The following is a 27,455-nucleotide window of genomic DNA, read 5'->3' on the forward strand; positions in this document are numbered from 1 at the left end:
TGTTGTTTTAAAAGAGACTTGAAAGATTGTGAACTCGTCCTTTAATGTTGTTATATTGAAGGGAAGAACATCATTCTAACTTGTTGATTGCTTTAAACTCAGTTCAGTGTTCAAGGATCTTTGGTGCTATTTTTATATTTGTTATCAAAGACACCTGTTTCATTCTCATACAGCAGTTCAGTGACCTGTTTTACGTGTATATAAAGACGGGAACTGAGCGAGACGTGTCAGACTGCATCTTGCTGTCTAAAGAGGTGATATTTCACAATGAGGAGTGCTGCAGTTTTTCTGGCGTTGCTGCTCTGTCTGTCCTGGACGAGGGCTCAGGGTGTGAGTGGAGGGGGGACAGAGAGTGATATCACTCAGACAGATGTTCAGTCTGAGATCCTGGGTGTTAAAGCAACCAGTGATCAGACTAACATCACCCCTGATATCTGGGCTGAACTGGAGGAGCTGAGATACGTGGTGATCCAACACAGTCTGGAGCTGAGGAAGATGGAGCAAGAGAATACAGGTTCATTCACATAGTGCTAAATTAGATTCATGCAGTTTTCACATATTATACATTTTAATGTCATTTTACACTTGACTGTTGATCGACTGTAAACCTTTCATAATAGTAACTAGAAATGTGTTCACAGATTTGAAGGCCAGAATGAACACTACTGAAAATGTGGTGGAGGAGCTCAAGAGGGAGAACACCGGTAAGCTGCAAAACACAAAGCTACACATACGTGTATTTCAAGTTCCAGTTATGTATTTTACCTCCTTTACAATAAAATTGTTAAATGTATTCACAGTTTTGGAGGCCAGAATGAACGACAGTGAAAATTTGGTCAAGGAGCTCCAGAGAGAGAACAAAGGTAAGCTTAAAAAAATCAAAGTGTGAAAATGAAACTGAGTTTATTATGTTGGCAATGAGAAAATATTTAGTGAGATTAAGATAAGGGTAAGTTTCATTGATGATGTTTTGGTGGGAAAACTTTAAACATCAGAGTACACAGGTAAGGTACAAAAATCAATAAAAAGCAAAAATAGCATCGTATGATAGAAATAAAAACATATTTAGTTAGAAAATTATCATGATAAAAGGTTCATAATTAACCTTTTTGTGAAAAAAATGTTACAGTTTTGGAGGCCACAACAAACATCGATGAAAATCTAGTTTAATTCATGCAATTTTCACATATTATAAATTTTGATGTCATTTTACACTTGACTGTTGATTGACTGTAAATTTCTCATAATAGTAACTAGAAATGTGTTCACAGATTTGGAGGCCAGATTGAACACTGCTGAAAATGTAGTGGAGGAGCTCAAGAGGGAGAACACCGGTAAAAAAAAAAGAGAACATGAGTAAAAATGGCATTTTATGTCAGAAAACATTTTGTTGATTAAAACTCAATCAGATGTGAAGTCCAAAAGTGATGAAAGAAGAGTAAAAAGATCTATTTGTTGGAAACAAGTTCAACATATTGATAAAATTTTACATGCGGATGTTTAATTTATATCCCCTCTAACGCAGATTTTCTTTAAATTCAGATTTGAAGTCCAGATTGAACACTGCTGAAAACATGGTGGAGGAGCTCAAGAGGGAGAACACTGGTAAGCTGCAGAATCCACAGCTGCCAGTTTATTAGATACACATACATGTATTTCAAGTTCCAGTTATGTAGTTAACCTCCTTTACAATAAAAATGCTGAATGTGTTCACAGTGTTGGAGGCCAGAATGACCTCCAATGAAAATGAAGTGGAGAAGCTCAAGGGAGAGAGTGCAGGTGAGCTGCTTATATCATTATTAAAAAGTCAAAATGTCATATTATGGTAGCAGTGAGAATGGCAACGGTAAATCGAGGGTCATCCTCTGTGCAGCAGGATGCAGAGTGACATGAATACAGTTATTAAATGAGGCAGAAGTGACATTTTGCAGCTGTTACTGATGTGAGAGGAAAATATTCTCTCTATGTGTGTCTTCCACATTCACACAGAACGACCAAAGGTGGCATTTTCTGTCGGCCTTACTGACGCAGGAGCAGTTGGACCCTTCACTAGTGACATCATACTTAAGTTCAGTAAAATTTTCACCAACATCGGCCAGGCTTATAGCCCAACTACAGGTACATATACCTCTTTCACCTTCTCACACTGGTTTTATTTGAATTATTACACAATCTTATAGATTTATGATCCAACTTATCATTTTTTGGAATTGCCTTTTCATGCAAAACTTTTATTGAATCCTTAGTAGTCCAAGTGTGGAATAACTCTGAATATCTGAAATTGTCTGTCTCGCCATTTTTCCTTTTTCGTATTTCTTGTCTTCTTAGTAGGCTAGTTCAGGGTTGGAAGCTCTTATAAAGCTCTTTCAGATAAAGTATGTTATACTGGGATATACATGATGCCATTTTGGTGAAGATACTTTCTCTTTTACATAGTTTGCACATGTTTTAAAGTATTATATAACTATTTTTATTTCATTTGGCAGTCTTTATTCTAATGGGTTCTTCTGTGAAAGCTTTGATAGTTGTCACTTGTATTTGGTTTGGTTTGTGTTTTTACTGAATTGACTAATTCCCAGAGTTAGACACACACCTATAAAGCCTGATAAAAGCAATTAAAAATCATTTTCCTGTTGAATTGACATAAGATTTTAATGGTGAGAAAAAGACTGAATTCCTCCTTTGTTGTAGGTGTCTTTACAGCTCCAGTCAGAGGAACCTACTACTTCAGATTCACCGGGTTTGAAGATCGGTCAAGTTGGATAGGTATTAAATTGTGTCACAATGGCCAGAGAATTACTGGTAGTTATGATGGAAATTATGACGATGGCACTGTCATGATGTCTAATGGATTTGTTCTTCAACTGGAAAAGGGAGATGTGATCAACATGGCTCTCACCACAGGCTACGGTGTTTCTGATGATCACAATAATCGTACCACTTTTAGTGGATTCCTACTTTTTGCTATGTGAGGTCTGCTGTAAAAACACCCACAGTTGATTGCATGAAGTCTCAATGTTACAATATTAAAAATATGAAATCCAAATAATCTGTTTGTGTGTGTATATTTTTGTCTGGTTACATGAACAAGACACAGGATGAAAAAGTTATCTACTGACAATATCAAACAATCTCTCCACAGTTTAAAAAACAAGTTACATTTTAGTGTGTTTTTTTTATTTTTAGGAAAAAATAAAAATAAAAATAATACTAAACCAAACCCATCCTGCAAAACTTGCCTGAAATGCATCCAAACCCAAACAGATCACGCCCTCCACTTATTTATTTTTATTTCTTTTAAATTTTTTCTTTCTTTTCTTCACATGCTGTCCCCTGTTACCTATCTGTTTCCTTTTATGTTTTGTAAACCAATATCATCTCCTGTTGCCTTTGTATTAATTAGTATGTCCATATTGTCTATATATGTATGCACTTATCAGTGAATAAAAAAACATTCTAGTGTTAATGAATATGAGGAGGATGTCATATGTAAAAAAATAATTTCACAAAGTATTTTGAAGAAAAGTACAACTCCTGCAGTAGCGACAATATTCTATGACTCCACACACAACTGTTTTATGAAGAGAGAACACAGCAACCTTTTTGTGAAAAATGTTACAGTTTTGGAGTCCAGAATAAACACCAGTGAAAATGTGGTTGTGGAGCTCAAGAGAGACATCATGGGTAAGCTACAAAAACATCATTAAAAATAAAAATTGCATATAATGTTAAAAAATTTTGCAAAATGTGATGTGAAAAAGTAATTGGAAAGGAGTCAAAAAGATTTAACAGAAATGTAACATCTGGGGTTGTTAATCAACTAATCTATTTAACTGGAGGATGAACTTAGGGCATTTAGTGAATATAAAAATGCACTCATCCCACTTTGCATTTTACTATGGAATACAGTCATGAAAAAATCAATTTTTGAATCCTTTGATTACTGTTAATGAAAACGGAAAATTGGAGACATCTATTTATCAATAAGAAACACCATTTTACACTCTACAAGTTTCCATCCTGACCATATGATCAGCAACATCTTATATGGTCAGTTTGTGAGATGTAGAAGAATATGTAGTAAAGAAGAGGATTATCAAACTAAGACTAAGGAAATGTCTCAATGTTTTAGACAAAGGAGATGTGACCAGACACTCATTGATCAAACTGTTGAAAAAGCTAACAATGTGGATAGGAAGAATTATTAAATCCTCCCCCTAAACACACTGAATATTGTGCGGCATCTATGCAAGTCAAACAGATTATAAATCATCACTGGAAAATCCTAGAATGTGACCCTAGTTTGAATCATTTGTCATCCTCTAGACCTCGTTTTTGCTTCAAAAGAGGCAGAAATGTCAGAGATACTGTTGTCAGTTCTATGTATAAGGAACCTGCACAAACTAATTGGCTTTCTCAACAAGTGTATGGAAATAATAGATGTGAAAAATGTACACACTGTTCAAACACATTTGATACCAAGACATTTAATCACCCTCATACAGGAAAGAAATATGATATAAAAGAATTCACTGTCTTTCTACACATGTCATTTACATCTTGAAATGCCCATGTGGCTCAATGTATGTAGGCCAAACAAAGCGCCATCTCAAACTGAGAGTTTCTGAGCATAAGGTTGCCATTAGAAATGGAAATATGGTTTATGCCATTGCTAGACACTATAAGGAGAAAAACAGGCTGGCTATTTGGACTATTAGGGAGAGATGAACCACTAGGCATTCACCTTTCCCATTTAGTGATGTAGAGGGACAGCTGTAGGATTGATCATCCTGTTTACAGGAGATAGTCTTTCTAATGAAGTTTAAATGATGTAAAATTCTTGTAACTCTGTGTAATATTAATCATGTCATGTTTTTTGAAATATGTACTTTTATTGCCATGCCCTTTGTAAAATGCTCACTTTTAAAAGATGAAGACAGTGATAGTCATGTGACTCAGATGTATTCATCCCACCTGTGAGTACTCATGCAATTGTGCTGAGTGAACCTGAAGAAGCTACAGGCGAAACGCGTTGTTCGCTCCTAATAAAATCACAGTAAAGTCATCTCAGTGTGCGGTGGTTCATTTTAATTTTCCCATAATCTAATTTTAATTTAATTTAATTTGAATTTTATTACTTTATTTGACAAGGACAGTGCATATTAATAACAATTCTGAAAATATGCCAGAGTTAGTGAGAAAGGCTAATTTTCATCTGTTGTCCCTGGGCAGGCAAAGAATTGGAAGCACAAATATTACGAATAAAAGCATTGAAAATACAATCAACAATGAAAGCGGTGAAAATATACAGATACAAACAAGCCTGCACTGCATAGAGACAAGAAACACAGGTCTTCAGACACACAAAATCAACAATAGCATGACAACACATACAACAAATAGCATGACAACACAATGTCAGGACTGGTAAAGTGTGGATATTACATACAAAGCTTATGATAAACAAGAGCAGCTCTTACACTAAGCATAAATAATGACAAGACATCAAAGAACACAAAAACACCTCATTGTTCTAGTGTTCACAAGTTTGATTTTTAACCCTTAGATGCATAAGTGGGTCAAAAATGATCCGGTGAGGTTGTTTTCTCGAAATATCTTCATAATGAAAAATTATCATTTCATATTCCAGGTATTCCTCAAAAAACATGTTTTTGATATAATGCCATTTACATTTTACCTTTTATACATTTTAAGAAATTGTAGTTTTTGTATTACTACCCCAAGCTTCCATAAGTGGGTCAAAAATCACCCGCATGCATTTTCTATGGAATCCAATGGGAACCTTTGATTCTTATCAACTGTGGCTGTCAGGATTAAATTAACTGTGCACCACACAGACTATATCAGAAGTGTCACCCCTCAGGAAGATTATTTTACACAGCAAGAGCTGATACGTGTAAGTATTATCTTCATATAATATTGCGTGTGTGTCTTTCATGACTGTTGTTATTATTATTTATCAACAAATTAGCCTACTTTATAACTAGCTAACACTAGCTAGCTAACTAAGATAGCTAATATTACTATATGTATTGTGTGTGTGTGTGTGCGTGTCATTCATGATTGTTGTGTGAAAGAGTATGTTATTATTTATCAACAAATTAGCCTACTTTATAACTAGCTTGAAAGGAAGGATGTATGATGATATCGTTCAAAGGAAGAGCTGGCGAAGTTCTTATTTTGAAGACGTTTATTAGACGATGGCCATCGGGTCCATTCCATATACAAAGATGGTCTGGGCAACGTACCACTGTCAGTGCATAGCCTATGTAGGGTTACACATCTCTATCTTATCACATGAATAACATGTTTCCCAGTTGGGAGCCATCCATCAATTGATTGACAGCTACCTCACAACATATTATGTGTCACAACATACCACATCTGGAACAGTTCCAAACTTGACCATGGACCCATTATTTGTATTTATAAGGCCCCCCAGAAGGGCTATACCATATTTCATCAGGTGACATGCAGACTCTGGAATGTTTATGTCACATGTCCAACACCCAAAATCAGTAAAGCATATAGGGTCAGATAAAAATCATACTAACATAGCTAACACTAGCTAGCTAACTAATTTAGCTATCATTACTATATGTAGTGTGTGTGAGTGTATTTATTTATATAGCTACATATCGATCTATTGAAAACATTACTCTTATGTTTCCTCATCCAAGGTGTCATGGCTGCTAGATAAAACAGGGAAAAGAGAGAGGAACTGTCAATGACTGGACAGTTACACTCATACAAACACACACACACACACACACACACACAATGGATGTTCACATTTTTCTATTGCTGTTCTGGGTAATTTTCTTTTCCAAAAATGTTAAGTGAAAAATAAAGATATTTCAAACATGAAATCATTCTTGTGTGGACCTAAATATAATACTAAATATTATACAAGTGATTATTCTTAACCAAAATGACAAAAATGGCATAAAAACACATTGATTCTAATATGGGTCATTTTTGACCCACTTATGGAAGAGTGTAGGGTCCAGTCACTCGTGCATCTAAGGGTTAATGAACCAGGCTTTTAATGTTGTGGTGAATGAATGGTAGTTGGCACAGTTTCTTATGTATTGTGGTAAATTGTTCCAATCTTGTGATGCTCTGACAGAAAAAGCAGATTGGCCAAAACTACTTTGTCTTCGTGGAATAAGGCAATCTCCTCTAGTTGTTGCTCTGGTAGTTCGCCTTGTTTTTAATGTGATGTAAGTACAGAGTGGTGGAGGAGCTGTATTGTGTAATACCTTGAAGACAATACACAGTCTACTGTATTTAACCATGTTTTCCCAGCTTAATAAGTTGTGCTTTTTCAAATATTGCAATGATGGTATCCTTGTGGCTTCATGTCTAGAGTTTTTATTGTTTGTTTGTACAGAGATTCTATTGGCTTTAGCGTGGTTTTATTGACATGTCCCCAACTTGTCAGACAGTACGTGATGTGTGGGAAGATCATTGTGTTCATGAACACTTTTGCTGCATTAATGTCTATATATGTCTATTTAACATATCCCCTCTTTTGCAGATCTTTTGGTCAGAGTAACAACAACTCAGAATAAGAATACAGGTAGGCCTACATAGTAATCAAGACAAAATGTGAAAACTGCAGACCATAATCCTATTTCACAATAAAAGTGATAAATGTGTTCACCGTGTTGGAGGCTAGAATGAGCTCCAGGTGGAGGAGCTCAAGAGAGAGAATGCAGGTGAGCTGCTTAAATCATTATTGAAAGTCAAAATGCTGCTATCAGCATCAAACTGACTGCAGTGTCACTATATTGTGTGGTTGAAAAGCAGTATGTCAGTGAGGAAAATATTTTACAAACAAAAGCCGCAGTTACATTTCTCAGAGACTGCACATCAGTGACGTTTTCAATATGCACATCTTCCACATTTATACAGACTGACAAAGGGTGGCGTTTTCAGTTGGTCTTACTGATGCAGGATCAGTTGGACCCTTTGATACTGAAATCACACTTAAGTTAAGTAAAGTCTTCACCAATATCAGCCAGGCCTACAACCCAACTACAGGTATTCAGCTCTTTTATATTCAGTTTTCAGTACTGATGTGAGGAGAAGTTCTGACCCCTCACTGATTTTCTCCTCTGATGCAGGTATCTTCACAGCCCCAGTCAGAGGAGCCTACTACTTCACATACACCTTGTGGGACAACCATAGTTCAGCTTGGATGGGTGCTAATCTTTATCACAAGGACAAGAGAATCATGTATAGTTTAGACGGCAATGACAGCATTGGATATGTCACTGTGTCTAATGCTTTAATTCTTCAACTAGAAAAGGGGGACGTGATCTACATGACTCTCTAGTCAGACTACGTTGTTGCAGATGAGAGTGACAATCCCACCTTTGATGGTTTTCTGCTTTTCCCTCTGTGAATGCAGCTGTAAAGTACCCACAGTTAATATTACACAGTTTCAACATTACTATGTTAAAAAATATAAGCATTTATAAAATCAAAATGACTGTTCTGTGTTTTTGTCTGGTTAGATGAAGAAGACTTAACAAGTCATATAACATTCTCACCTAAACCATAAAAGAAATACATTTTATAAAGAAGTTAACTTTAACTGTTAAACCCATGTTAGTGAATGTGTCACATCTTGCCTGGACTTTGTTTGTTTTTCTGGACTTTTTGTGTTCTTTGGGGTTTCCTGTGTTTCACTTCTGTTGTCAGTCCTTCTGGTCATATGATTTTGCTTGTTATTATTTGGGTGGTGGGTTAGAGGACTGCATTATTTAGTTTATAGTGTTGTGTACTTAAGCTTATGTAATTCTGGGATGGTTTGATTTATGTTGGGTTGTGATTTAGAGTATTGTATTTTCTGGGTTTTGGTTTTCTGTTGCTCTGTGTTTCCTTGTGTGTTCATGTACTCTTCTACAGTTGCCCTGCATTAGTCCTGCCCTGCTCTGTTTTCCCCACACCTGCCCTGTTAGACTCATCAGTCCTGCCCTGCTCCCTGTGAGCCAATCGGCTCTCTGTCTGTTCACTCCCCTCTCCTGAGTTCTCCACCCATCTCCCCACCTGCACCTCATCTCCTCGTTAGTTCAGTTACTTTGTAAGTCCTGTTTTTTTTTTTGGTCTGTTCAGTTTGTTCTGTGTTGCCCTGTTCCGTCCTTTACCGCTTTGAGAATAAAGAAGATCTTCGTCAACTCTGCATGCCGGTCTCTGCATTTGGGTCCATTCCTGCTATTCTACACTCCATGACAGAATGACCACAACTCCTGCTAAAGTGACAGAACGTGGAACGTGTGTGGAGCTAACATTCAGTGTGGGGAGGGGGACTATTATTACCATCACACATCCAATGCAAAATGACGATGGATACTGTCATGTAACATGTTTCTCCAAGTTGTTTAAGTCAGTCATAAAGTTGTGAAAAAGGTTTGCATCTTTATCCCCCAAAAGCTACAAGATAACAACGATGTAATTCACTTAAGAAAAACAACGAAATTAAGGATATTTTCCTCCCTTCTGTAACAAGCAGCCAGTGAAATGTACCTGTTTTACGTGTATATAAAGACGGGAACTGAGTGAGACGTGTCAGACTGAATCTTGCTGTCTAAAGAGGTGATATTTCACAATGAGGCGTGCTGCAGCTTTTCTGGTGTTGCTGCTCTATCTGTACTGGACGAGGGCTCAGGGTGAGAGTGGAGGGGTGACAGAGAATGATGTCACTCAGCAGGGCCGTGCAGAGACCTTTAGAGGGGCAGTTGCTCAAAGTTAAAAAGGGGCACGTGGAACAAGATTTTAAAAAACCACATACACCAACATAATTTATAGCACAACCTGTTGAAGTATAGCAACTCATATTCAAGCAGAATGTAACATGGAATCTTACAACAAACTGCATCATTCTATATCATTATCCCCCACCTGATGAAACAAAGGTCCTGTCCTGTAAGGACCAAGGTTTTGTCATTGTAAGGGTTAATGAATGGCAGGATTAGCCAAAGGCTTCAAGTATTCTTGTCTGAAGGACTCAGTTTATAATGTTTGACTGAACAACATATAAAACAATTTGCTTTCAAAAACAAAAACCCCTGAATGGTGAAAAGGCTGCATCTTTAAAGACATTTAGCATAAACATATTGTTTCTAAAGAAAGAATATGCTTTTGATATGATGACAATCTCTGATCCAGACATAACATATAGCTCTTCAAATCCCATAATTACAAGGAAATAAAAAAACCCAAAAAACTACAAGACATACAACAACTGGGATGAAAAGGGGAGAATCTTTAAAGATTATAAAATACAGCTAAAAATAACAGAGAGGCAGAGTTCAAAAGTAGTGCAAGAGACAGTGAGACAAAACCAGCTGCTACAGTCTTATCTTAAAACAAACTAAACCGCAAGAATTTTATAAATGCTTGGACTCCATTTGCTGTATTTCAGAACATGGTTGAAATACCTTATTGGATGTTTTAATTGTTTTTAAAATAGAGATGTCACTGAATAAAGACTCAACTTTGTAGGATTCTTTAATATACATTTTTCCAACCAAAATGAGAACAAAATGAATTGTGATCATTCACCACTGGATGTTTTTCTGATATATACAGTACTTTTCTGCTACTTCTACTTCTAGTCAGCACATCTTCAAGGTTTAAAACAATAAGAAACATCCACTGAGCTGCGATGTGTCATTTTCAGTTTTTACCAAACATGCTTGTCAGGAATGTGAAAATAGTCTCCCAAGTATTTAAATATTTACACAGAGATTTTTTGCTGGTGTCTCACCTATTTCAACCATTTAACAGCTTGTGAAAACATCATGATAATAGAGTTGTTGTGTAGTGTTACTACCTGTATTAAAGGATTTGTTAGTCCTTTTATAGCAGGTTTCAAATTTGTGCTTTGACTTTTGTTTGTTAAGATGTCCTTTAGTTTACATTTGGATAACAGATTGTGCCTTTAAAAATATTTACCAGAACAGTAATGTATCTATATACAGCTGTAAGTTTCTTACCAGTTTTCCTGCTTTGAATGTGTTCATGTCTCTCCATCACCTGACACCTGGGCTGCTTCTATGTGTTTCTCTTTCCTCCTTAAACTGTTTCTTTCAATCTTGAATCAGTTGTGTCTTCTTTACTTTCTCTTTGTTTTTCTTTCAACACTTTTACATCCTGCAATTCTTCCTCACTTCTGTCTCCTCTCTCCTGATTCTTTCACTCACTCTGGAAATGTAAAAAGCTTCCTTTTAACAGTCTGACAGAACATGAAGCAGAACTTTAACTTGTATGGTGTTAATTACAGTAATTGTGGACAAACAATACATCAGCAGTAAAGCTATCCAAACTATCAAGCTAACGTTACATTAACATTACTGTAAAGTAAATAACATTAATATTATTATATACTGCCCCCTGCACCTACCAGTCACTCAGACGGAGGTTCAGTCTGAGATCCTGGGTGTCCCATGTAACTTTTATATCAGCTTTATGGTGGATATACTGTATATTTCCATTTTTTGTTTTTTAATTTGACCAGAGACTATCAGCCATCAGCCATTTATGTATTTAGCAGAGACAAGTTCAACATGAGATTTTAAATCTGGCTGTTGATCAATTATTAATCTGCTTATTAATTTTGCCTTCTATTGCAGATCTTCTAGTCAGAGTAACAGCGTGTGAAAATAAGAGCACAGGTTGGCCTACATAGTGATCATGTAAAAAATTTGAAACCTGCTGACCATAAACATACTTCATAATAATATTAATGTTAAATATGTTCACATGTGTGCAACACATGTCTGAGTCTGGGAAAACCAACCCATACACACAAAAAGATCAGAGACTGAAATCCCACTTATCACCTGTTTAGTTCTGATGAGGATCTGATGATCATTCAACATTAAAGGTTCACAACTTTTCTGTCTTAAAACAACAGTCATGTGTCTATATGAACAGTGAAAGAGGTTTTCCTCACTGTAATCATTCCTCCTGTTCATACTGGATATTAAAAGATCCTCTTCAAATGTGCTTTCAATGTAAGTGATGGGGGCCAAAAGTCATTTTGTGCAGAAATGCATTTAAAAGTTCATGTGAAGCTTATATGAAGCTTCAACACTCTGAATTAGTCATATCAAGTGGATATCTGCCACATTTACAGTGTTTTTAGCATCAAATTCCCTCTTTGTGTTTCCTCACACAGTGTTTCCCTGTTGAGCTATAGTGGAAGTATAGTAACAAAAAGAGGGACTTTTGCACTAAAAGACTGTAATGTTGAAAGAGATCTACTTGATTTGACTCATTTGGGCGACTGAAGCTTCATATTAGCTTCAGATAAACTTTTAAATATATTTTTGCACAAAAGGAGGCTTGTGGATTTTGGCTCCCATCAATTACATTATAAGTGCATTTTGAAGGGATCTTCTAATGTTCAGTATGAACAGGAATATTTCATGTTCATAAGGACACCTGACTGTTGTTTTAAGAGAGACTTGAAAGATTGTGAACCCGTCCTTTAATGTTGTTATATTGAAGGAAAGAACATCATTCTAACTTGTTGATTGCTTTAAACTCAGTTCAGTGTTCAAGGATCTTTGGTGTTATTTTTATATTTGTTATCAGACACCTGTTTCATTCTCATACAGCAGTTCAATGACCTGTTTTACGTGTATATAAAGACGGGAACTGAGCAAGACGTGTCAGACTGCATCTTGCTGTCTAAAGAGGTGATATTTCACAATGAGGAGTGCTGCAGCTTTTCTGGCGTTGCTGCTCTGTCTGTACTGGACGAGGGCTCAGGGTGAGAGTGGAGGGGTGACAGAGAATGATATCACTCAGACAGAGGTTCAGTCTGAGATCCTGGATGTTAAAGCAACCAGTGATCAGACTAACATCACCCCTGATATCTGGGCTGAGCTGGAGGAGCTGAGAGACATGGTGATCCAACACAGTGTGGAACTGAGGAAGATGGAGAAGCTGGAGCAAGAGAATACAGGTTCAACATAGTGCTAAAACAGATTCATGCAATGTTCACATATTCATTACTTTTAGGACTAATTTACTGCTTTTATTCCAGCCATACAGGCCAGACTGACAGCCAGTGAAATCAAGAATGCAGGTAGATATTTACATTTTATTAAATGATATATAATTATTCATGTTTGTGATGTTTTTCCTGTCAAGCTCAAGAGTGAAATGTAACCGAATCTTTTACTGTTTACTGAGATTAATATCTAAGATTCAAAATGAACCTTTTGGTAAAAAACTTTAAATGTATTCACAGTTTTGGAGGCCAGAATGAACGACAGTGAAAATTTGGGTTTATTCATGCAGTTTTCACATATTATACATTTTAATGTCATTTTACACTTGACTGCTGATCAACTGTAAATCTTTCATTAGTAGTAACTAGAAATGTGTTCACAGTTTTGGAGGCCAGATTGAACACTGCTGAAAACGTGGTGGAGGAGCTCAAGAGGGAGAACACCGGTAAGCTGCAAAATACACAGCTGCCAGTTTATTAGATACACATACATGTATTTTAAGTTCCAGTTATGTAATTTACCTCCTTTACAATAAAAATGATAAATGTGTTCACAGTGTTGGAGGCCAGAATGAACAACTGTGAAAAAGTGGTGGAGGAGCTCAAGAGGGAGAACTCCGGTAAAAAAAAAAAGAAAAGAAAATATGAGTAAAAATGGCATTTTATGTTAGAAAACATGTTGTTGATTCAAACTATCAGATGTGAAGTCCAAAAGTGATGAAAAAGGAGTAACAAGATTTATTTGGAGGAAACAAGTTACAAATACTAATAAAATTTTACATGTGGATGTTAATTTTAATTTATATCCCCTCTAACGCAGATTTTTTTTAAATTCAGATTTGAAGACCCGATTGAACACTGCTGAAAACGTGGTGGAGGAGCTCAAGAGGGAGAACACCGGTAAGCTGCAAAACACACAGCTGCCAGTTTATTAGATACACATACATGTTTTTCAAGTTCCAGTTATGTAGGTAGTTTACCTCCTTTACAATAAAAATGATGAATGTGTTCACAGTGTTGGAGGCCAGAATGAGCTCCAATGAGCTCCAGGTGGAGGAGCTCAAGAGAGAGAATGCAGGTGAGCTGCTTATATCATTATTAAAAAGTCAAAATGTCATATTATGGTAGCAGTGAGAATGGCAACGGTAAATCGAGGGTCATCCTCTGTGCAGCAGGATGCAGAGTGACATGAATACAGTTATTAAATGAGGCAGAAGTGACATTTTGCAGCTGTTACTGATGTGAGAGGAAAATATTCTCTCTATGTGTGTCTTCCACATTCACACAGAACAACCAAAGGTGGCGTTTTCTGTCGGCCTTACTGACGCAGGATATGTTGGACCCTTCAATACTGAAATCACACTTAAGTTCAGTAAAATTTTCACCAACATCGGCCAGGCTTATAGCCCAACTACAGGTACATATACCTCTTTCACCTTCTCACACTGGTTTTATTTGAATTATTACACAATCTTATAGATTTATGATCCAACTTATCATTTTTTTTGGAATTGCCTTTTTATGGATAACTTTTATTGAATCCTTAGTAGTCCAAGAGAGGAATATCTCTCTTGAAATTGTCTGTCTCTCCATTTTTCACATTCTTTTCTTTGTTTGCATTTCTTGTCTTCTTAGTAGGCTAGTTCTGGGTTGGAAGCTCTTATAAAGCTCTTTCAGATAAAGTATGTTATACTGGGATATACATGATGCCATTTTGGTGAAGGGACTTTCTCTTTTATAGAGTTTGCACATGTTTTAAAGTATTATGTAGCTATTTTTATTGTATTTGGCAGTCTTTTTGTATTCTAATGGGTTCTTCTGTGAAAGCTTTGATAGTTCTCACTTGTATTTGGTTTGGTTTGTGTTTTCACTGAATTGACTCCTTGATTAGATTTCTAACACAATCTAACATACACAGACTTGGCAACAAATTCCCAGAGTTAGACACACACCTATAAAGCCTGACAAAATCAATTAAAAGACTGAATTCCTCCTTTGTTGCAGGTGTCTTTACAGCCCCAGTCAGAGGAACCTACTACTTCAGATTCACTGGGTTTGAAACACGGTCTTCAAATTGGATGGGTATTTACCTGTATCACAATGACAAGAGAATTACTATCTCTGATGATATAAATGATAGCCATGGTTATGTCAGTGTGTCTAATGGATTTGTTCTTCAACTGGAAAAGGGAGATGTGATCTACCTGGTTCTCCCCTCAGGCTACCTTGTTTATGATAGTGCCAATAATCGTACCACTTTTAGTGGATTCCTACTTTTTGCTATGTGAGGTCTGCTGTAAAAACAACCACAGTTGATTGCATGAAGTCTCAACATTACACTATTAAAAATATGGAATCCAAATAATCTGTTTGTGTGTGTGTATTTTTGTCTGGTTACATGAGCAAGACACAAGATGAAAAAGTTCTCTACTGACAATATCAAACAACCTCTCCACAGTTTAAGAAAAGTTACATTTTAGTGTTAATTAATATGAAGAGGATGTCATATGTAATTAAAATAATTTCGTAAAGCATTTTGAAGAAAAATGCTTTACGCAACTCCTGTAGTAGCATGACAATATTCTATGACTCCATATACAGCTGTTTTATGAAGAGAGAACACAGCAAGAATATCCTGGTATCAAAGTACTGCAAATGTCATTTTGATAAGACAGCAGCATCCAAATGACGACCCTTATGGTCATGACTGATCATGATCAGTTATTTAAGAACCACAAGTCAGTTTCAATAAATTAAAAGCAGTGTGACCAACTCTGCTGGTCTGAAGGAACAAATGACAGCCTTACCTTTGCACTCATACTGGCTGCAGAGTAGAGACCAGTGTGGATGGTCACAGCATAGAGGTATGGGTCACATAGAGAGTTGTCAGTAAGGTAGTGGACTCTCTGATTCTCCTCGGAGATGACGTCAGCTCTCCTACACACCACCAACCCCGGGACGTACAGGCAAACACACAGCACCAGCACACAGAGCACTGTCACACAGAATGATGTTTGTGTCGTACAGGACCATGTGCTAGTAAAGAAAAGGTCCAAATTACTGCTACAGTTAAAGTAACAGAGAAATTTGTTTTGCTCTTTTTGAGCCTCAGGAGGATGAGGTCACCTTAGGAATGGGTCCAGATCGACTGTGTCATGGCTGCTCTGGATCTGCTGCTGCACCACAGTCAACAGCCTCAACTGGTGACAACTGAGACAAACAGGAAATACAGAGAAATATGAAGTGATTAACTTCTGTAAAACATCACAATGTGTAGTTCTTTTTTGCAGTGTGTGTGGGTGTTTTAGTGTCTGTGCATAACTGCCCCCCCACACACACAACCCCTGCCTTACCTGCAGTTGACTGTAGTATTTGTGTCTGCCTGCTGTGTTCTGCAGCCAATGTGTGTCCAGGCCCCCTGGTGGCCATTCCAGGACAAACACAGGTTGCTGTCTGCTGTGAGACTGTAGTTGACCTGGCTGCTCAGGTGACTGTGTCTGGGTGGCTTCGCAAAGTCAGCATTCAGCAGGGCCAAGTAACAAACACCTGGAGCTAGACATTTTTTTTGATTGTTTAAAACATTCACTGAAGACAGTGAGACACTTATTGCACCGAATGAGCATTGTCTTGCCAACAAACTGTCAAATGGATGGTGAATAATAATCAGTTTAATATGATCACAACACACTTTCTATGTTATATTTTGTCTTTCAGAAAAACAGAGGAAATTGGATTTTAAAATTTTGATCACAAGTATCACTCAAATATCTACAAACTATGAGACATGTTGGACACACATTTTAAACACTGATGATACAGTATACCTCTTTTTTACATATTACATGCTTAAACCTTGTTTGACTATTTGAGTTACACATTCTGCATCAAAGATTTATTCAGAAAACATGAAGATTTTTTGTGGATGATGAATGAGAGCAGGAGGGAGAGGAAATGTAAAAAAAAAAAGAATACTATAATCTGCAACATTTATTACATTAAATGAGCATTGGATGTAGGATTTTTATGATAAGTAAATGGAAGTGCAAAAAAAGTAAGTGAGTGTGAGGAAACATGTTTGTTTTTTCTCACAAGATCTGAAGCAGTCTGCAGAATATCATCTACAAGCCGCATTGCCGGCTTTGTTGAAATAGATGTTTTAATAAAAACACCACTGGACGAGTGTGATATGCAGCCATTTCGATCAGCTATAGCATTTCTTGTGTTTTCACCAGCAAATGAGTCTGATTCCATTTCTTGTGTAATGTCAGCACTGTTGGTTGTGAAGTCATAACCGGTGACAGCAGCCTGCAGGCTGTATGAGAGCAGGGTGACCAGGCTGTTCAGTGTCTTCTGGTCCAGATGGTACCAGACAGGAACACTGGACTCAGAAAACTGCTCTGAGATGGCCTGAATGTGAGCTCTCACCCGTCTGGCACTGGCTAATGTTACCTAAGAAGGATAAAGCAAGTGTGAGAAACAATTTTCATCTTTCAGCATGAATCTATCAGCATCTGTTTGTCCTTTAAAGTCCATGAAAGAAGGCAATCGTTCACCTACCTGACTTGTGACTTGTAAAAGGTTGTTGAGAATGTGGATGCTGTCCACCATTGATACCTGGGATTAAATTACATGTTATCAAAAGAGTCAGAGAAGCTTAAAGAAAATATTTGAGGGAATTATGAATGTTCTTCTGTCAGTCTTGCATATATGTGTGTGCACCTGTTCGCTGCTCTCGAGTTCACACACTGTGCAAATGAGTATATTGCATATGCGTCTCTGTGCGTGTGTGTTGGCCTTGGTGTCCATGCTGAGTCTGTTCAGGATGCTGGAAAGGAGACTAATGTAGTTACGGATCTCCACACTGTTCCCAAGCTGCACCAGAGCTGACAGGTTCCTCAGACCTGACTCTGAACTGGAGAGAGAGAGAAATTAGTAACACAACAATACAAAATATTGACAAAAACTGACAGTTGACTTGCTTAGAAACCTAAATGAGCAGGGTTATGAGTACCACTTCCTGATAAGGAATACTTAAAAAGGGGTTTAAGTTTTAATTAAGTGTTTTATTGATTTATAAATCAATAGTAAGTAATTTGTAAGAACAATGTTTTGGGTTGCTAGTTTGTGAAACCTTTCTTACAGCTCCAGATAAGGATCATGATGGGAAGAGGAGTCTCTGAGGAAGCTTGGCTGGACTTGGACGGTGACAGGACAGGGTTTAGTGGCTGTTCCATATGTGCTGCTTCTGATCTTTGTGTAAATAGTTACTGTGGAAACAATGACGTTCAGTCACTCAAACAATCAAAGGGAAATTTCTGTGATAATATGTCTTGATAAAACATCTGTGTGGAATTTAATAGTCATGAATCAATGTCAGTATGTTTACCTTTATTGTCGTCGCTGCGGTCTCCAGAAGGAAGGCTGAAGTAGTACTGGAAGTCTCTCCCCTGATACAATATCCTGGGAGGTCTGTTTCCGACACTGAAGCTGTACTCATACAGTAAGTCCTTTGGCGCACACACACACACAATCACATACACACACAACTTGAGGGTGAGGGTTGACATGAAGGAAATCGTGTAAAGAAACAAAAGCTGGAGAGAAGAAGTAGATACATTTGTAGTTTGTGATGTTCAGATTCCTTGAGCGTATTTAGAGTGTAAAAATCTGAACTTTCCCAGTGAATGGGACAGTGGATTAGTAAGTGTGATGTAGGGAAATAAATTTAAAAAATGTCACTACATCTTAGCATGTACTTATGGCACCATTAAGCAATCACAACTTCACTGTGAGTGGCAATTTAGCTCCCTTTGCTTCAGCGATTGAGAGTATTCTCAAGGACTAAAAATACATTTAAAAAGTACTACTGTTCAAAAGACGATCAAATTAGCCTTTACTTTTTTTCCTGCACTGAAAAACCACTCCCACACAGAGGACCTGAAAGTCAAATAAGTAATAAGTTAAAGTGCTTGGTCATTTACTTCTTTGTGTAAATGTATGTATGTGAGATGGGAGATACCTCTTTCCCCGAGGTGCAGAAGATGCTGAAGTGTGTGTATAACTCCGACCCTTTGATCGGTTGCACCTGGCACGTCATTCCTTTTGGTGCAGGGTTGGTTTTTAAGAATATCTGAGTCCGGCCCAGAAAACTACTTTGAGACTCTGAGTTCAAAAGATAAAACAGAACAACAGTGTTAGCATCCAGATCCATCCCTCCAATATTCCTTTGGAAAACAAATAATGGGCTGACACAGAATCAATGTCAGTGTCAACCTCTTACAGGACAATTAGAACATTATGTGATGACTGCAGTTTTCCCTTGCTGCTGTTATTTCATTAACACTGACATTGTCACAGGGAAGCCCCGTGCCCTAGAGTAAGGCACATATGCCACATACACACACAAATGTGCATCAGCAGCCCTCTCCTCTCAATCTTCTTGATGGTCAGAGATTTTCAACAGCTTGTTTACTTAATGTGTAGGTGTTTGCTTACATTGGCTTGTACAATGCACATGTAATGGGTTGGAAATGCCACATGTAAAGTTTTTTATGTAAACAGACACCCCCTAATTTTTTGCTAATTATTTGAACCAATCTAACTCTGTTTATACAGTTTTGACATCAGGTCAATACTCAAAGGTGTCAGTAGGCAGCGCTCTAATGCCACTGTGGATACCTGAGGGAGGTCACTTGTATCTGCTCTGCTCATGCGCAGCTCAATATTAAATGAGCATCGGCTAGAGCAAAACGCTAACTTTGGCTCTCTCCCTTATTAATCCACAGGTATGTTAAAACTTGCTTTTCTATGATTAGCTTTGTTTACTAACTAATGTAAATGCATTGCAAATCGTTCTGTGAAGTTGTGACATGGATGTATTTGGAACGTATTTTTGTTGCTGTATGTTTCGTGGGCGCCGCCATTGATAATAGTTACCTCCGTGAATTTCGGTTTTCTACTATTTTGTCAGTGAAAGTTACAGGCATTTGCATGTGGTAACATATGAAAATGTGTTTAAAAGATTGTTTTAGAGTATAAGCCAGTCAGCCGCGAGTTAATGGTAAATAGATATGCTATGTTCAAACCAGTTTCACTTCCGGTCGCTCGTTAACAAGGCAGAGTCGCGCCATTTTTTTAAGAGGTTAAGTGCAAGTGCAGGTGAGTGTTATGCTAATGTTGCAGAAAGGTTCTGTGTACGTTATATCAGTGTAGGATGAGTGTAACTGTGGTGTATGTGTTAAAATAGGAGTGAATGTAGTAATGTCAGTAAAGTAAATGTGTGTTTTGGGTAATATAATTTTTGTGCTGTAAATTATATTTTATACATATATATATATATATATATATCTGAGATTATATTTTATACATATATTACATTATATTGTAGTTAAGCCTATTCTTATTTATTTAGAAATGTAAGTCATATTTTGAATTCATGTGAAGTTATTTTTCGTTAGACAAAATGTTTTATATTGTTTATTGTGAATTTGGTTTCAACATTTATTTTATTTTTGTAACATGTTTTGGTGTGAATGTGAAATATGAACCTTGTAGCTGTAGGTTTCAGGAAACTGACGTAACTGAGAAATATGTACCGTTTTATACTGTTGTGTCAATATTAAATGAGCACCGGCTAGAGCAAGACGCTAACTTTGGCTCTCTCCCTTATTAATCCACAGTCCACAGACCATGTTTTTATCGGCTACACAGTGCGCCCTTGCCTGTGTAACCTTTGCTGCCGATCCAGATTTCCCCTATGTCTGGTAACACACACATTTAAAATGTGGTGATAAAAAAAGAGGACACATTGCAGTTGTGTTACAAGTACTCAGTTTATTGAGTTTAAATTATGCTTCACCTGTTTTCTCTGTTGTGCTCTTTCTTCCTCTGTCAGACCAGGAACTGGCAAACTCAATCTAGTGCAGTCCACCAGGTTAAGTAGAGGGGTTCCCAGGGGAAGAGACTAAGTGCAGTTTTGCCTGTTTTTGGGGAAAAACATATTTTAGAGTAAACTCAAATGAATTTCTATTTGACCGTATATTATTATTTAATATTGCTGTCCTTTGGAGTGTTTTGTAAGAGATAATTGATATTGTTTTCTTGAGTAGGTGGAGTCCACCTGTATAAAAGGGAGAAGTCTGAGGTGACTCCAGGCTTTTGGTCATACAGAGACAGATACAGCTTCAGTCTGCAGCTCCTGCCTTGGGCCTAATCTCAGGGGGCATAGCCAAAGTGCAGTTTAGAGTTGATTTCTTTTTTTTGTTGTTGTTGTGTATTCTCCTATTTTTGAGAAAGGGGTTATTTTTGGTTAGTTAGTTATTTTTATTTTTTTATTTTTCTTTCCACTTTGGCCAGATATTTATGTCCACTGTAAGTATCTGCATGAGGCTCCACTGACGGCAAATAAAATTCACTTGGACTGCTGAACTCTGCCTGCAACTCATCATTTTTGTGCCTCGCTGCTCGGCCCACCCTCACAGACATTATCTGCAACAATCAATTTGTACATCATAGCTCCTTTGTGTTGGGAAAGAGCTGTCTGGCCTGTCTTTAATGACTCATTTTGACCTCCAGTACTTTGAAATACTTTTACAACTGTAACAATGACCATAATCAGCAAGAATACGACTTTCAGTTTCCAGTTGACCCCCTTACCACTCATAGTTAAGATGTATAAATGCACTTTTATGGGTTTGTGTATTGCCTATTGCATTTTAGCAAAAATTAAACTTACTGGCAGTAACCCCCAACATGTATCTGCTCCCCGGTCTCGGACTGAACGGTCTGAAGCTGAACAAAGGGGAGGAAATTCCTGTAAAGACGGACAGAGAGAAAATTATGACTAAAAACTGAGATACAGAAAAAGAGAGAGGAAATATGTGTTTGTGGAGTTTTCTGAATAATGTACCTGTGTAAGTGTAGGACTCAAACAGCGCTCTGTCTACTGGGCCTCGAGGTAAATCAAGCAAGGTTGGCTCCTGGATCACCATAGATGGCCTGGAATCCACCAGATTACTCCCCTCATCGACATGTGATGCTGGATCAAACACTGAGTCATCTTCTGGACTGAAGGTGTCATCATCCACACCTGAGAATACATACAAGTTAATATATAATCTTTTACACATGTGACAATTTGCATATACACACACATACAGTATGTACCTGTGGGTCTTCCTGCTGAGATTCCTGGGTCTCCCTCCTCTGTGCTCAGGAAGGGAACATCATAATCTGAATCTATAAGAGCAGATCAGCTTTAATGCACATTGCAGATTCACACCGAAAATCTGCACATAAAAGAAGTTACTAATTATGTTAGGATCAGACACAGAAATTAAGTGGTTTGGTTTCCTATTTTTACATGGTAGCATTTTGCTGTGAGTTGGTTTGAAATTTGTTTTTTTCATGTACTGGCTGATTTTGCTCCTTATATTTCATAAATAATATTTTTCTTAAAGCTGCTGTAATCAATATATTTATATTAACATTGGATTAAATTACTATGTGAAATGTTAGCAACAAACTAGTGTAAACATGACTCAAACGCTAATGTTGCTCCATATCTGCTGGATGTGTAAATAGGCAACTGTTTGCTAACAGGTTTGCTATATCTACTTTATAAGATGATAATGTGTCAATGTGGTGATAATAGTTTGTTTCTGCTGCCCCCAAGTGGCTAAAACAGTGGTTAATGCAGGTTTAAAACCTTATACATCCATGTTACACCTAGTTTTCACTAATTGTGCCTGATTAGACATCTTCTTTGGACTGTGTATATGTACACAGACTGCGCTTGGTCCACATTTCCCTCACACTATCAATCTTATTAGTATATGTAGTGTGACCTCACATAATTTTCCACCCAACTTCAACCTGAACAGAGGTGTAATCAGCCAGAATGACTGATAACCTCCTCATTCAAAGACCAGATTCAGTTTCAATTTGATTTTGATTGACTGCGGCTGTGACAGCCAAAGTTTCAGATATGTTTTTTCTCACCCAGTCCATCTCCCACATCACCACTCTCTGGGACAGGAAAAGAAAACTCCCAGTCAGTAGAGGAGTCTGAGTCAATAGGGAATTTGCTGATAACATCATTCTGGCCGCTACCATTGTCAAGGGCAAGTATTCAGTGGAGGAGTACAGAGGCTCTAGAAACTCTCCCAGAGGATGATGAATGGGCTCTCCTGGACATAAAGAGGATATTCTGTTAAATAATTCATAAACTACCAATTTTACTGTAACTATGACCTTGCACATAATTACTTCTTGTAGGTTTCCTTATTGATGTCCAGGACACAAACACTTTGGGGCTTTTTTTTTTTTTTTAAATATTGGATTCCAATAAAAGCTAGCAGTATTATGGTAGTATAAACAGCTCCCCACTATTACCTGACTCTGCTGTTCTTATGTTGACTGGAGAAGAGCTGAGGAGTGGCTCAGGGTCTGTCAAACCTGTGTGAGGATTAAAAGGGAGACATCAAATTTAGTCAGTTATACCGTTGGTCCCCTCAGAATTTGTTTTCACTAAGGTGATCACTTGTGAATTGGCTCAGAGGTTGCCATTTTTATCCCCCCAGTCACATTTAATAACACACCGGTGATGTGTAACATGTTTCTGTTCTTCTTTAATGATGTCTCGCTGTCAGTCACATTCGGATTTTGCTTTTTGGCTGCAGTTTCAGAAGCATTCTCACTCAGGGGGACAGTATGAGTGTAGTGTGAAGCATCTGCAGCAGGTGGATGCAGGGTGGAAGTCCCAGGAGTCTGAGGAGAGGTAGCAGGACCCTCACTGATGGTGGAAGGAGCACTGAGATCCACTGTGTAACAAAATGGGACTAGAATAGAATAGAAAAGGATATAATATGCTGAAAATGTCTCTAACAAATGAAACACTGGCAATTTACAAGTGTTTTACCTTCTGTGACAGGTTTGGACAAAGCATTGACCAAGTACAGGCTCCAGGTGTACTGGATGTTTTGTCGGGAAACATCACGGTCTTCACACAAGGCACTGACAGAGAACATTTAAGTACATGTTAAAAGTCAGTTCAGGTTAATTCAAAGCAATCTTCAACTTTCCAAAAAATACTGTGTAGTTATAGTCATTGGGATATAGTGATTTAGTTTTTGTTACATAATTCATACCTAATTACATTTGATGTAACTGTGAGGAAGGTCTCTGTTGAAGCTGAATGCTCTCCACTGCTGATGGTGAGTGTGAATCGAAATTGGTCATGTAGTTTTAGGAAACTAGCAGGAAATGTGAGCACAGAAGAGGAAGTGGTAACGTGTTGGTTGAAACAGGATCCGGTGACGGAGCTGACTGGTTTACATGCCCAGCTGAAGCTATTAAGAGAAAATTAAAAACAGAGTCAAGTTCGGATGCACATTTGAGTCCAATCGAAAATTGGAATGCAGTGCAGTTTCTCTCTACCTGACTGGGTTCATGGGGAAGTCAGGGTTGTAAGATCTCTGCCCGTCTAGGGTTACCACGGTGGTGTTTCTGATGTTAATGAAGACGTTGGTGCCGCCCTGAATGGACGCCATAGGAGGGCTGGGTATCACTTGAACTCTCACACTGTAGTTACTGTACACCACACTGCCGACAACCTGAACCTGCAGAACAACTGCAGCTACAGGGTCAAATCACAATCACTCATGTTAATTAATTGTGTCTGCACTCAATTTGCCACAAAAGGTGAGGTTGTACATGGGCCAATTTACATTTTATAGTATTTTCTTGTATCACAGTGAAAAACAGTCAACTGAAAATGTCTGAATTTTCACAATAACAATAACATTTGTTTGGATTAAAACAAAACAGGATGGACTCTAACTATATTTTCAGACAGTTCAAGGAGTCTGTGCACCACTTGATCAATTATAAACATTCCTTATCTTACTATTTGGCAACCCACCAACAAAACATTGATATTTTAAGGCTGTTAATTGTGATGGAGTCTCCTCTCTCCTTCATGCACAACAGTTTTCGTTGGCTACTTACCCTGGCTATGGCAGTGTAGGCGTCATAGTGCAGGAGATGGCTTGGCAGTATGAGGCTCTGTCTGTGAATGTTTGTGAGAGTCAAAGGGAAGACCTGGCCTGCAGAGTCAAACAAGGCCCAGGTGTAGTTAAGGCCTCCTGATTTGTCACAGTCAACTTCAGTCTCATAGGTTACCCCCAGATGGATAACCTCATATCTTCGCACCTAGGAGACGGGATCTTTTTAGATATACTCAGCCATACTCTGATGAGATAAAGATGACAGTCATGCTGGTGAAATGTACCTGTAGTTTGAGAGGCCCCATGTTTTTGACTGGTGGAGGCTGACATGGCTGGTCGACAACAAAGATGTGACTGCTCAGAGAGGCAGAGCTCACCAGGTTAGATACAATCACTTCCACTGTGAACTCACCTGTCCTGCGGAGAGAAACACATACAGAACAGAAGCACAAATACACATTTCAGTTAAGCAGATATACCATGCACATTTGAATTTGCCTGAGCTAACTTAAAGCTAACGCTACATCAAGATTCATAGTGAAACTTTCTTGCTCACTCGTGGAAGATGTGCTGCTCTGTGCTCTGTCCCAGCCTTGTTGGTCCGTCTCCAAAGCTCCACAGAAAGATGACATCGGTGCCCACGTTGACCCGGCAACGCAGCGTCACTGTGTGGTTCTGCAGGACAGAGGCCCGGTGGACAAGCCTGTTGAGCTTTACTGCTCTCTGGATGACCAGCGGGAACACTTCAGAGGTGAGGGAGATCCGACCACCAGACACGACTACGACTACATCATACCTACATCAAAGAGAGGCGGATTTGAATGGTGGATTTAAGTGTCGTAAATACTATCCTGTGTGCTATCAAAGGTTCAGGATAAGATATATGTACTGTGTCTACATGTATTTTAGTTATTTGTTGTTCTCTCACTACGGTTATGAGATAGTTTTGATGATTTAATTGCTTAAATATCTAAAAAAAAAAAAAAAAAAAACAACCCAGAAAATTAGGAAATTTATAAATGTATATTTAGGATTTTAAATATCGAAAAAACTGAAATCCTGCACATGCACCACTGTGTTTACATGCCTCAGTATATACACATTCAAGCTAAGGTTGTCCTCATTTTTTCGACACAGTTTACAGTAACGTAAATGCACAAGCTCTTAAACTGATTACTTGAGGTATCCACATAATTTGCAAATGGAAAAGTAATCACATCCGTTGTCACCAGATGTTGACTGTAATGAGACACAAATATTTTACCCTTCTGGCTCTTATGAATGGAAAAATGGCTTTAGTTAAAGGAGAAACACAACATTTGAACACTTGAAAAATGCTATTAGAGTCACATTCACAGAGGTTAATCTATAAGTCTGGAAGATTAGGAGCACTTTTGACATCATTTTGAAGTCATAAAAAATAGTCACATAATTAATTTGAACAATTTTTTGGTAATTAATAATAGAATAAATCAGCTACATTATAGTCAAAACAGCACCTACACTGTATTTCAAATATTTGTTTCTGTGTGTTGTACCTGCCGGGAGTGTAGTATCTTTTGGTGATGGTCTTTGAGGTGGTTCTGGCGGATTTTGAGTCTCCGAAGTACCAGAGAAACTCCACAGGGACTGGCACATCAGCTACAACCAGGAAGGTTATATCTGTGTTTGTGGGATAAGCTTGTTGTGCTGCATGAATCCTCACAGCTAGAGGACAAAACAGATTGCATGGTCGACATGTTATGTATTTGTCACAGAAATGTAAACACTCCATGACAGAGAGATGAAGAAATACTGCTGTTTTAAACAAAATGATGTTGTCTCAAGAAAGTGGTAAATAAGAGAAAATGTGGAAAAAAGACAGATTAAAGGATGCATTATGAGCATTCATTTACTTAATTATGTTGAAACTTACATTTTCTTTGACAGTAATAAACTTCCGAAAGTTAGCTTATCAACACCTTTGCAGTGTCACATTCAGATTAAAGCAGAGACTTTGATTGAACTAAAGCTGTATGTAACAAAGCAGCTGTTTTGGATGGTGCTTGTACATTAAAAATACATTAGGGAATTATTTAAGAACTTTGTCACAATGAAAGATAAACATAAAAAACATAAAATCTGAGTTTATATGATATTTTTCTTAACATTTACAAGAAATAAACGTGTATGTTTTGTACTGCTCAGTGAGTGTCAGTTACTTCCTTACCATTGTCAGTAAGGTTGTGAACAGGCCTTTGACTAGTGGGTGGTTGCCAGGTTGGATTAACTTGTGGTGACGGCTTCCGTTTCCCCTCAACACGTACTGTCGCGCTCTTGTTCTGAGAAGAGACTCGATTCTCAGCTCAAAGCTCAACCACAACTGTCCCAGCATGGTCAAAAACAAAACCACTGCTGCC

General features: G+C 37.8%; 2 protein-coding genes and 2 long non-coding RNA genes across 5 annotated transcripts; 3 read left to right on the top strand and 1 right to left on the bottom strand.

Annotated features, from left to right (window-relative positions):
* Positions 1-27,119, bottom strand: LOC121888558 (polycystic kidney disease 1 like 1-like). Its single transcript, XM_042400163.1, has 24 exons — positions 26,595-27,119; positions 25,613-25,852; positions 25,341-25,473; positions 25,058-25,261; positions 24,488-24,669; positions 24,199-24,399; positions 23,970-24,064; positions 23,650-23,889; positions 23,444-23,506; positions 22,973-23,238; positions 22,217-22,301; positions 21,960-22,139; positions 21,786-21,863; positions 19,071-19,213; positions 18,438-18,558; positions 18,192-18,318; positions 17,771-17,963; positions 17,609-17,665; positions 17,046-17,500; positions 16,926-16,930; positions 16,405-16,603; positions 16,178-16,261; positions 15,859-16,087; positions 1-486 (listed from the first exon to the last, which is right to left on the bottom strand). The coding sequence occupies exons 1-24, from the start codon at positions 26,828-26,830 to the stop codon at positions 247-249; spliced, it is 4,056 nt and encodes a 1,351-aa protein (XP_042256097.1). The 5' UTR covers positions 26,831-27,119; the 3' UTR covers positions 1-246.
* LOC121888024 lies at positions 5,839-9,211 on the top strand. The gene is made up of 3 exons (XR_006093116.1): positions 5,839-5,917; positions 7,562-8,067; positions 8,151-9,211. It is a non-coding gene; the product is annotated as an uncharacterized LOC121888024 (long non-coding RNA).
* LOC121888017 (heavy metal-binding protein HIP-like) lies at positions 12,726-15,339 on the top strand. 2 transcript variants are annotated; one of them, XM_042399269.1, is made up of 8 exons: positions 12,726-13,003; positions 13,085-13,126; positions 13,435-13,497; positions 13,609-13,671; positions 13,889-13,951; positions 14,067-14,129; positions 14,340-14,468; positions 15,056-15,339. In XM_042399269.1, exons 1-8 carry the CDS (start codon positions 12,748-12,750, stop codon positions 15,337-15,339), a joined length of 963 nt encoding a protein of 320 aa, XP_042255203.1. In that variant the 5' UTR covers positions 12,726-12,747. The 2 variants fall into 2 exon arrangements, with proteins under 2 accessions (XP_042255203.1, XP_042255204.1); XM_042399270.1 differs by lacking the exons at positions 13,609-13,671; positions 13,889-13,951.
* Positions 20,415-21,478, top strand: LOC121888022. Its single transcript, XR_006093113.1, has 2 exons — positions 20,415-20,814; positions 20,946-21,478. It is a non-coding gene; the product is annotated as an uncharacterized LOC121888022 (long non-coding RNA).
* Positions 27,120-27,455: the final 336 nt, after the last annotated feature.

Source organism: Thunnus maccoyii, chromosome 21 (genome assembly GCF_910596095.1).
Source record: "Thunnus maccoyii chromosome 21, fThuMac1.1, whole genome shotgun sequence".
Taxonomy (NCBI): Eukaryota; Metazoa; Chordata; class Actinopteri; order Scombriformes; family Scombridae; genus Thunnus; species Thunnus maccoyii.